This window comes from Telopea speciosissima, chromosome 2 (genome assembly GCF_018873765.1).
Source record: "Telopea speciosissima isolate NSW1024214 ecotype Mountain lineage chromosome 2, Tspe_v1, whole genome shotgun sequence".
In the NCBI taxonomy this organism is placed as follows: domain Eukaryota; kingdom Viridiplantae; phylum Streptophyta; class Magnoliopsida; order Proteales; family Proteaceae; genus Telopea; species Telopea speciosissima.
In genome coordinates, this window is record NC_057917.1 from 20,605,327 (window position 1) to 20,617,537 (window position 12,211).

Genomic DNA, 12,211 nt, shown 5'->3' on the forward strand with positions numbered 1-12,211 from the left:
GGCCGACTGTCAATAATTACAAATAAACCCTTATAGACCATTTTTCGCGCGTTGTTATGAAAACGACCGTAACTTCTTCGTTTCAACTTGAAATCAAGTGTCGTTTGAACCGTTGCGAAGCTGACTCGATGGGCTACGTATCCAAGTCATTAACACCTCTAAACAGCTTAAAAACATTTCCTTAACATCATCTCCTCCATTTTCACAAGAATTCACCTAAAACCTGAAAAGCACAAGAAAGCACCGAGTAACTCTGTCCAATGTGGTAAAATGTATGCTTTATGCCCTAAGATTTCACACATAAATGTGCTCATCAATGACTCAGACCATCCTGTGTAGACTCAAGAAGTCTATTTACAGTCTTAAACAAGTTTCCAGGCAGTGGTATTTGAAGTTCGACAGTGTTGTGACTTCATTCGGTTTTGTTGAAAACAAAGTAGATCAGTGTATATATGACAAGGTCAGTGGGAACAAATTCTGCATCCTCATATTTTATGTGGATGATATCCTACTTGCTAGCAGTGACCTAGGGATGTTGCATAACTGAAAGCAACTATTATCTAGAGAATTTAACATAAAGGACCTTGGTAAGGTTTCTTTTGTCCTTGGCATTGAGATCCATAGGGATCATTCTTGCCGTTTACTAAGTTTTTTGCAGAGGACTTATGTTGATCGTATTCATGAGAGGTTCAGTATGCTGGATTGCAAACCTGGGAATGTTCTTGTTCTCAGGAGTGACAAACTGAGCTCGACACAATGCCCAGAAAATGAAGCTGAGAAGGATGAAATAATGAGGTACCTTATGCTAGCGCACTAGGTAGTATCATGGATGATCAGGTCTGTACCAGACCAGATATTACCTCTGTGACGGGTCTTCTTGGCAGATATCAGTAAGGTCCTGGTCTTAGCCACTGGGTTGCTGTCAATAAAGCATTGAGGTACTTGAAGGGGACAAAAGATTATATGCAACATAAAGACACAATCCTGAACTCAAGCTAGTGGGTCATATAGTTTCTGATCTTGCTGGCTATGAGGATGATAGGAGGTTCACATCTGGTTATGTTTTCCTGATGGCAGGACCGGCAGTATCATAGAACAGTACAAAACAGACATTGGTAACCACTTCGACTATACAGGTAAAGTTTGTAGCATGCCATGGGGCTGCTACTCAGGTTATTTGACTCAGGAATTTCATAAAGTAATTGACCATTTTAAATTTTATGGATAGACCCATCCAGATATATATTGATAACAGCTTTACTGTGTTGGTTATAAACAATAATAAAGGACTTAGAGGGTCTAAGCACATAAAGGTCAAGTTTTTTATTGTAAAGGAGACAGTAAGGAAAGGTGACATTGCAGTGGAGCATATTAGTATAGATGATATGGTTATAGATCCCCTAACGTAAGGTCTTTGCCCTTGTGTTTTGAAAGACATGTCATAAGCATGGGCTTAGGTGCATCATGGGATGCAGTTGGTTAGTGGGAGTTGTTTTTTGCTCCATTGTAAAATGAAGTTTTCTTTCATCTATAATTTTGACCGTGTGGTAAACTTTGGCTTATATATAAATCAGTTGTCATTGCATGTAAATTTCTTTTAAACACATGGGTGTTTCATTTATTGGCATGATGTATATATATCCGATTTCAAAGACTTAAGGAATGTATTAACCTTAAGCAAGGCTGGGGCATTAAGTTATTAACCTAAAGGTATGTCTTGTAATACATAAAGCAAAACTCGAGTTATTTAAGATGAGACATACAGATTCGTTGGAATCATAAAGATTATTTTTCTAGTGAACCTGTGCCACTTAAAGAAGAGAAATTTTGGACGGACAAATGGATAATAAATAAGGAATCACTATCTGAGTATTATTTCGTTGCCACACTACCACATTGCATCCATATTAGTAGAATTGAGGGCTCTCGTGACCATGGAAGGCTCTATGTCGCTTAATCATAGATGCAATTATGGTCATGATTCGGTGTCTAAAACTCTATGAGACAGGATTGATTTTCTAATATGACCTCTAGGCCAATTTGTTTTAAAATGTGCACATAAAGTTTTTTTAAAGGTTGTTAGCCTGTGATTTGTTTTGGTCAAATATATTTTTAAATCTCTTTAAAAATTGAGTGATTTAATATAAGTCTAAGTGGGAGAATGTTAGAATTCTATTTTGAATAGAATAATATATGACATATTATGGACCAATATTAAATAACTTGAAACTCCGGCTGATTATGGTATTGGTCTAATAAAGGGGGTCATTGAGTTATATTAGGAATCCTATGTGGACTGGCTTTAGTATGGGTAGATAGATTCCTATTTGGACTGTGATGAGTCAGACCCTATAGGGAGAGCTAGGTCCCCCGTCTACCCTTAACAACTAATTATTCTCAATCTCTATTGAGGAGTGCATCCTGGACAGAGAGGGAGATATTCAGCGTTCATCATCCCTGCGCATTCGATATTCTCATCAAGCCAGTTACTTTGGGAATAGAGGGAAAACACCTAGATCTTGTTCTTTATTTTTCGCTGCAATCTTCATCATTATGGATGTGAAACAAGGTTGGTGGTTCTATCCCTATTTTCTATTATTTATTTGATTGTGTTCTTGAACGCCCTATGAAGATCCTGATTTTTGAGATTTTGTCCTTATTCAGATCGATTTAATCTAACAAGGCGGTCATTTACCGCCTTGCTGTATCTTGACAGTAGGATCTTGCCGGGCAGGTCGACAGAATGCATGTGGAACTACATGCGATCATGCATGGATTGGTAAAAGTAAGAGAGATGGAGCTTTCTCGAGTGTAGGTTCGCTCAGACTCCCTTGTTGCTATTCAAATGATTGTGGGGTGATATCAGATCCCGTGGGATGCCTTGTGGTTGATTGAGGAGATACATGAGTTACGAGATTCATTTCGTAGCTGCTCTTTCATACATCATGTAAGAGAAATCAACAACTATGCCAACTTCCTAGCAAGATTCACATACTCTGATCAGGAACTCCATTTTTGTCTACAGAGTCTCCCTGTGGCACTCTCTGAATTAATTCAGAATGATGTCACTAGGAAGAAGTATTTAAGATTGTGATCTCCTTACGTTCCCCCTATTAATACAAGACCCCTTTTAACCAAAAAAAAATACCGCCCAATTGATACTTCCACGTGCTCCCATTGCGTAGGGCCACGATCCCTACAAGTAACACTTCTTACGAAAAAATCAAGGCACATCACTAATGTACCATATGCCAATGAGTTTACCCCACTCAAACCCTTTTTTTAATTACCTTACGTCCGTCCATCCATCATCTATTCCAGGTGGCAGGCAGATGGTGGCAAGTCCAAATGGCACTAGAATTTAAAAATTTCCCAAATACCAAGAAAGGAAAAAAGAAACTAACCAATGTATCTATGCCCAATGGTACAATAGGAGCAGTAGACATACAATCTGCAGTGAAATTAATTAGTCTGGTGGGGAAGTTAGTTGTAGACAGAGGAGCAAGCGCGAGACACCCGAGAGGGAGAAGTCGAGGTTTGAAGCCAGAGGGAGGGAGACTTCTCTGTTGAGTACTCTCTACTCTGTGACTTCTGTAAAATTACTTGAAAAAGGAGCAGTGAGACATGAGAGTATGCGTGTCTCTGGGTTTACTGTAAATTACGTTAAGCATTTCTCTGTAAATTTCAAACAAAACCCCTTTCTTCTCTCCACGCTTTAAAACCATTCAATTCTTCTCATCACGTATTTCCTCAATTGCTCTGTTTATTGTATATTTTCTCGTACCTCGATACTGTAAACTCGAATTTCAAATACGAAGTCTCTTCATTCGGTCATTCTTTCCCTCCTTTCTTTTACTCTCCTTCTCTCTGGGTTTCTGTTCACCTTTTTGTTCCTAATTTTTTTTCATTATTTTCAGTTGAAATCTCTTCAACTATTCCATGAAGTTTTACCTTAGAGTGATTTGAAGCTTCTGCAACTTATTTCATTCCCCTGTTTCTTATTTTGGGAGATTAGAACATGGCTCATAAACATCTACATGAGCTCATATGCGAAGATCAAGAACCTTTCGTTCTACAGAACTACATTGAAGAGAAACGTTGCCAGCTGAAAAGATCTGTAACTAGAGACCACCTACAGGTTAAGAGGCGAAAACCCATCTCTGGCAACTCCACTTTCCCTGCTAGCTTCTGTAAAAATGCTTGCTTTTTCTCCTTCCATGACTCTCCGGACTTAAGAAAATCCCCTCTGTTCGATTTCTCTTCCCCACTGAGAAGCCCATGTGGTGGAACTTCGAATAAGCTCTTCGTTCATATTCCATCAAGAACAGCAGCCCTTCTGCTTGAAGCTGCTCTCCGGATTCAGAAGCAGCCATCTTCTTCTAAACCCCAAGCCACTGGTAAGAATCTGTGTTCTGGGTTCTTCGGATCGATATTGAAGAGGATAAACCTCTGCAAGAGGAATCAAAGTCCACAAATAAAAGGGAACAAGATGAGAGTTTCGGTTAAGGATATCTTGAGGTGGGATTCGTCTGATGGGCGCAAAGCATTTGCAATGGAGAAGCGACAAGATCAAGAAAAAAGGGAGACTTTGGAGGGGAACAGAGCTGTTTCAGAGATGGGTTTATCGTGTTCATGTAACAGCAGAGTTAGCAGTATTTGGTCTGAGAGTAACGAAGACAAATCTGAAGATTTGGAGACTTCAAGTAGCAGGTCTGATGACGAGGTCCCAGAAGAGATGGAGTTTCTTGCGAATGTGAGCAACAAAGGAGATTGTGGTTCCTGTGACCAGGCATTTTGTTCGAGTCCCTTCCGATTCTCCCTTCGAAATAGCCCCTCCGATGGTCAGCGAACGCCGGAATTCGGGTCTCCGGCGACGTCTCCTAGATGCCACATAAAAGAGGTATGTCTTTGTTTTTTCTGTATTAATAAATCCTTGAGAGGCATTTGATCGTTTCGATGGTGTGGGGAAAACCAAAATTGGACAATGGTGACCGTTTCCAAATCATCACTCGGAGTCGACTCGGTTAAGCTCTCCATCTAACAATGGGGATTCTTATGCTCTAAATTTGAAAGGGTAATAAAGTCAGCTCACGTGCCCACCTATGTCGAACAGTTGTCTCTAACTCTCTCGATTATCTACGAATTGTACCTTTTTTGATCACGCCTTTGCAGGAAAATCATTTCAGAATCGGAAAAGAGGAACAGGAGGGAGGGGCCAATAGGGTTTGTCTCAAAGTGTTCTCAGAATTCAGAGAAATAGTTAATTATCCCTTATTTATAAGAGGGTTAATTGATTAAATTAAAATAAACACATAGAGAGAGAGAGAGGTTTGGTTAATCACTAAATTGGGAAAATGTGATACAGGTGAAGCACAAGGAAGAAGGAAGTGAAGGAGGTAGGCAGAGTTGCGTAAGGAAGAAGGAGTACGAGAATAAAGAGAAGGAACAATGCAGCCCCGTGTGTGTGTTGGACCAGCCCTTCGACACCGACGTTGATGATGATGACAACGAGGGAGACAACAACAACAACAACAGCGATGACGGTGACCACCGACACCATCAGTCAGATTCTGACCTTGAGGAAAGCGAAGGGGAAGAGTTGAACATGGATGACCACAACCACCGTCGATTTGAAGAGGAGGAGGAGGAGGAGCATAGTTACGATGATGATGATGCGCTCGAGCGCAGCTTTGCCATCGTTCAGAGTACGTCAATTCCTAATTATTATCAAATAATTTAATGCATTCTGTTTTTCTAGTTTTGATGCTCTTATTTGTTTCCTGGTTTGATTGGTCCTTTTCATTAGTAACCAAGAATAAATAGTTACTATCTCACCAAAAAAAAAAAAAAACCAAAAAAATGTTAACAAAAGGTTCCATACGTGGCAATGCATGGTACATGACTATGCGTGCAACTGTTGGATAGAGAAAAGGGACAGTCAACAGTGTACTCTTTAAAAGCATTATAATGCATCATGTACGGCCGTATATGAAATTTTTGTTTAACAATTTTTTATTTTAAGGGAAAAAGAACGTTAACCAATTGCACTCATAATCACCTAACTATCTTGTTCCATGGGATTTTTGCCTTTTCATGAGAGTAAGGTGTTCATTTTCCAAGGGGGTTAGGCGGTTAGTCTATCTAGGCAATGGAGCCATGCCTAGAACACAACCGGTTAGTGTTCTTAAACCTTTTTTTTAATTTGGGCAAGAGTTCTCTATGGGGAGCATGGCCCCTATGCACAGGACCAATGGAAGCACATGCGGCAGCATCCATAGGGTTGTCATTTTGCCCTCCCCCTCTGTGTCTGGGAGCATTGCACTTTTTCCCTTTAATTTTTTAATAACAAAAAGATTCTATGCACAGTCATGCAAGTGTGCGAGACGCACTTCATGGACATCCAATGGGCATAAATGTCCAGTCAAAATGACCAAAAGCCCCCCTTATTTGAGAACACACACGGAATCATTGGCAGTCTTTTTGGTCTTTCATTGGGGTGGGATAGTCATTTCGCCTTCCTCTATTTCTAGGTTTGGGTGCTATATTTCCCCACAATAAAATTTTCTCTATTTTTTATTGGCAGAATGTTCTCTGTCCCGTAGCACAGCCTGCACCTAGGCACATGGGCAGCTTATGCAGGGGAACAGGATGGTCATTACGCCCACCCCATGTGCCTGGGCGGAAGCTGTGCTACGGCACAAGAACAGCGCCCCTTTTTTATTTTGTTACATTATGGTATATAAAGGGGTTTACCATCACCCACATGGTTCTCGCAAGTACAGTGCACAGGCCGTGACGTGTATGTCCACCAACTGCAACTGTGATACTTGTTGGGGAGCTCTCAACCCTTATTGACCAACTCAATCTCCGTCTCTTTGATTGTGTTGGTCACGTATTGACACCCAAGCCAGCCCAGCCCATTCCCTATGTTCACTCTTTTGTGATAGAATAATAACTTAAAGCATTAATACAACCCAAGAGAGCGGGCCTCGGTGCAATGATAAAGGTTGTTCCACTGTGATCAAGTGGTCACAGCTTCGAATTTGGAAACTGTCTTTCCAAGAAAACAGGGGAAGGTTGCGTACATTATGACTTTCCCCAAACCCCGCAATGGCAGGAGCCTTGTGCACTAGATACGCCCCTTTTTTTATTAATACAACCCAAGTATAAGGCTTATCATGGTGACATTTAGTATAAGCTATGTTTTTTTCTTAATTTCTGGGAAATTAATCTAAAACAAAGTGTTTTGTATTGGTTTTCTTCCATTACAGGACCAAAGCAACAACTTTTGCACAAACTGAGAAGATTTGAAAGACTTGTAGATTTAAATCCCATTGAGCTCGAGAAGAGAATGTTGGAGGTAGATGATGAAGAAGAAGAAGAAGAATGTGATGATGAAGAAGCTGAAAATAATAAAGATACTTTTGTTGAATCAGTATACGGGCGGTTTAAAGAGGGAAAGGGGAAGGGGAAAGAGAAGACAACAGGGGATATGAAGCGACTCATATTAGACTTGATCACTGAGGAAGGAAGAAGAAGAAGGAATGAAGATAATATTGATGGTATTGATAAGGAGGTGGTGATCAACAATGTGAGCAAGAGATTTGAGGCATGGAATGAGGTGGAATCAGACACCATAGACATGATGGTTGATTTGGAGTTGAGAAGGGAGGGTGAAGAATGGAAGAGATGCCAAGAGCAAGTTAGTGAGATGGCGATTGAGATCGAATTTGCCATCTTGGGATTATTGTTGCAGGAACTCTTTGATGAAGTTGTATGCTCATAGCCGATCTAGCTAATTTTTGGTTCTTCAAATCTTTGGCATTTTCTAGTGGAGGCTAGTAGTCTAAAGCTCTTGAAAGGTGTTAGGTTAAGAAAAGAGTTGATCCAAGGGATGTTTGGTTGGAACTTCAAAATTTTAGGGACAAACAATATCCTTTTGTAGCAGGGCATGATGTATATGGTATCATGTTCTATGTATTTTCAAACAAAACCCCCCTCCCCCAAAAAAAATATATATATAATAAATAAAAGGTCAGTGATATTTTTCGCCTAGTTGAACCGGCAAAGGGTTTCCAAGTTAATTAAGCCCCTGCTACAAATGTTATGGCTTGGCATATTTTTTACCTGAACCTTAACCCGAATCTAGATGTAGATCCGGAACCCAAAGTCGTGGCACCGTGTGCATTATGGAGTATTGATTGATGTTTGAATGAGTAGAAGATGAAGAAGGAATCCCGATGGTAACACGTCGCTTGCCGGCAAAACAACGCGTACCTCCCCCATACAATTACGAAATTTATAATTCAAAGTATAAATTATGGTAATCGACTCTAATCATGCCTTGGGATATTTTTGGCATATGAATAATGCTGGAATTGTATTTGTGTGCAAGAAAACACCGACACTCGGGTATCCCGACACAAAGATAACAAGGACAGCAAACACTGGTTGATGGCACTGGTCGATTACTTCATCGACTAGAGATTTGTGTCACCCCAGATTTTGGTCTCGGGAGTACGGGGCCCAGTGTTTTGAGTCGGGGATCTCGCCGCCGCGTCCCAAATATTTAGTTAGAATGTTTCCCCAATACTTTGGATACGCGGGGCCCACTAATCAATCCACATGTGTGAGTGTCGGCTTTAAACATGATTATTTACAAACTAACCCACTAACCAACAAAACATTATATAATTGTTTAACAAACTATATAAAACAAAACCCTAAGACTCTATTCATTTCTCTTCTAATCTAACCGACTGAAACGAAGAAAGAAGAGAAGAAGAAGAAGAAGGAAGGCCGAAAGGGGGCTGCTACCTTGATCAACCCTCATCCTAAGGTAAAATCATCACTTTTATCACCTCTAATCACCCTAGATCATCTTCTCATGTCCAATCTCTTGCTGAATCAAAGGGAAGACCTTCAGTTTTTTATACATATATTGATGAATCCATTGTTGGATTCATTCCTTTTTCCTGTAGACTTCAAGCTAGATGAGTTCTTGCTCTTCTAATTCTATCTTTTAATTATACAAAGTCAGTTTCAGAGATTAAACCATGAGTTTGATTTCTCTACTGTTTTTCTTTAGCTAATTGGTTTAGAAATTTCAGAAATTAAAACAATTACCCCATGTATGTTCAAATCCTAAACCCTACCCCTATGTCAGTCTTGTTGCTAACCTCTTCACAGCTTTGATGATTGAATTAAAGCATTTAATTCTTGATTCAGCTATAGGAGGCTGTTATACTGATTGGAAATCAAGGAATTTCAACCATGGCTGTACCCATCTTCAAAATCCCTAATTCCTCATGCATTTGGATCATAATATGGGTCTACCTCATGGAAATGGTCATGTGAACATCATCCCCTGACCAATTGGATGAGATCCGACCAAAAACCCCCCATCAAAATCCTGAATTTTGGCCCTACTATGTTGCTGTACAATCTCTAGTGGGAGTTCTAGTCGATTGGTACATCCACCAGAGAATGCTGTCTCAGTCTGTTTACCTACTGTTATCTCAGGATGATGTCCCGGTCAACTGCATCATCATCCTGAGTTGCTGTCAAGCACTTGGATGAGTCTTGGACCTTACCTAACCTCACCCCAAGGTAACCCTAGGACTCCGCATAAGTTTAGACACCTTCTAACACTATGTGTGGTTAAATATTCTTAGGACTTTACCTTTCGATCGTCGAATCGTAACGACAATCGACTCGAAGCATAACCCGACACCACAACTGCAATTATAACAAAGTAAGTGGGAATAGGCTTTGATTGCTTTTAAGAATGTTTATTTCATTCTTAGATATGTTTGCTAGGAATCATTTGCATATTTACATTCCTGTCTTATTTATGATATTTATTGATTTCATTGTTTATGACTTATGAATGTGAACGATGTGATGTGGAATGATATGCTATATGAATGCTTGTGTTAGAATAGATGTCGTAGTCGGCTTGGAAATGAGAGGTATGGTGTGTTGTAGTATGGGATGTGGGAGCAATATACACCTCGTACTATGCCATTTAGATTGCATATGGCTAGGGATGTCATTCCTTGATGCTACAACCCTTACCAACAGGGGTTCAGGTGTTGGGTGATCATAGCCCCTTATCCCGAGGAGTACATACCGGGATGGGGTCCAGGCTATGACTATCGAGGTCTACCCACGGGGAGATATATAACACCAACGATCGGTGTGGGCTCCATACAACAATTGAGGTTACATCTCGGGGAGGTGCAGAAGGAACCGAGATTGTTTCCCGAGTTGTTGGCATAGCATTGACCTAGTGGCTTAGGCATTGCTTGTTAGGTGGAAATTAAGATTAAAATTGAACCCATGCATTTAGGATTCATGCTTGTGTGTGTGTGTGGTCTATCCTTTACTTGCTGGGCTCGGTGGAACTCACCCCTGTGGAATTTTCTCTTTTTAGATGATCCTGCAGGTGGATATTATGGTGGCAGGGAGGATAACTTCAAGCCAGAGGGTTATGGTGATGGTATGCATGCTGATATGGACGAAGAGGGGTGTGACCCCTATTATCAAGACGATCAAGGTGTCCCGGGGGAATAGGGACAAGCGATGTAGACTGACTTTTCTGTTTCTTTTTTTGTCTTTCCTTACATTCTTTTGTTGGATGAAAATCCATTGTAGATATTAGGTAGGTTACTTTTTCCTTTTGGGAAATGTGTATAAAATGTAATCGAATGTAGGGATTAGTAAGTGAACATGAGAACTGGAACTTTCTGTAAATATTACAACTTGGGCGCACTCTGATAGTGAAACCAAGTTTATATTTTAAACTTTATTTTGCTTGTGACTTGTATTTACTGCATTTGGATCCTGGAGGTGTCTGAATACTTCGGGTATTCGGGCCAACCATCGGATCCTCCCAGGGGGTGGTTCTGGGGTGTGACAACAAAAGTGTGCTGATTTTGTAAATAATAAAAGTTCTCTGAGTGGGAGTGTGCCGGCCATGCCCAGACATAAAGAGGGGGGAGTGACCACCCCGCCTACCATGATGCCAATATCTGTTCTCATTGCTATGCACATGCGTAGGGGCCATGCTCCCCTACAGAAAACGAAGCCCCTTTTGAAAATTAGAGCATTATAGTACTTTAGGGTATCGCTCATTTCCCTTCCTCCCTATGCTGCTAGCACCGTGAGTTGTAGAGTACATCGAAAAATCTCTCTCTCTCTCTCTCTCTCTCTCTCTCTCTCTCTCTCTCTCTAGATAATCCCGATTAATCAATTAGTCCATTTAAAGTCTAATTATAGGTCGATTAGCTCAATTAGCTTGATTATCTTGAGATTAATTATGGATCAATAATGACCGATCAACCGACTGAATAGACACATATCCATGCCTTGGCCTACAAGGCCCGATTACTTAAATGGGTGAAAATGGTGTGGGGACCTTTAGGCCGGACCGATTAACACTCCTAGGTAGGATATTGTCAAACACTCGAACCTTACTTACCAAAAAAGTCCGCGTGAAGGAAATGAATTGTAAGGATGAACCAACTCGATCAGATATGGTCCAGCCGAACTAGAAGCAGTGTGTAGGAGATGAAAAGAAGTGTTTTTCCGTTTCCAGATATCTAAATAATGAGGATGCAGTTAATGAACAGGGCCAGTATTAAGGGAGTTATTCAAGTCCAGTTGTGACCAACCTTGTTATGGACACCGAGAGCCATCAATAGTCTAGCAAATGAGCTTTCAAAGGAGTAGGAACATTGTTGGCCCCCAGCCCAGCCTAGTCCACTTGCATCCCTATTTAAGCCTATGGGTGCCCAACAATGGACCTTAATGGAAGCCATTTCATAATAAGGGCAAAGAGGGATTGATCTTTAATTTTTTACTACTCGGCTTCATTTGTGATTAACAAAGGAATGGATTATGTACCGGACAACATCTTCCCCTCCCCCCCCCCCACCCACCCCACCCGTTTTGTAATTTTTCCTTTTTTATTTTTTGAGAGCACAAGGAACCAAACAAGTATGAGCCAAGGGACCACAAAAAAGAACAAGGAAAAAAATTTTCAAAATTATCTTAGGGCAAGATAGATGGATTTGTAATTATGCTTTCAGTTATGAAACCAAAAAAACAAGCATGAAGGGTAAGAGAGAAAAAAAAATTGCTCCTTTGCAGCAAAGGAGCAATTTTTCTTTTTATAGCTCAACCCACTTTAGAGTGATGCTAAGTCTTA

At 40.5% G+C, this 12,211-nt stretch overlaps 1 protein-coding gene across 1 annotated transcript; it reads left to right on the plus strand.

Annotated features, from left to right (window-relative positions):
* The first annotated feature begins 3,838 nt into the window (after positions 1 to 3,838).
* Positions 3,839 to 7,786, plus strand: LOC122650541 (RNA polymerase-associated protein LEO1-like). Its single transcript, XM_043843945.1, has 4 exons — positions 3,839 to 4,723; positions 4,790 to 4,900; positions 5,366 to 5,705; positions 7,272 to 7,786. Exons 1-4 carry the CDS (start codon positions 4,019 to 4,021, stop codon positions 7,784 to 7,786), a joined length of 1,671 nt encoding a protein of 556 aa, XP_043699880.1. The 5' UTR covers positions 3,839 to 4,018.
* The last annotated feature ends 4,425 nt before the right edge of the window (positions 7,787 to 12,211 follow it).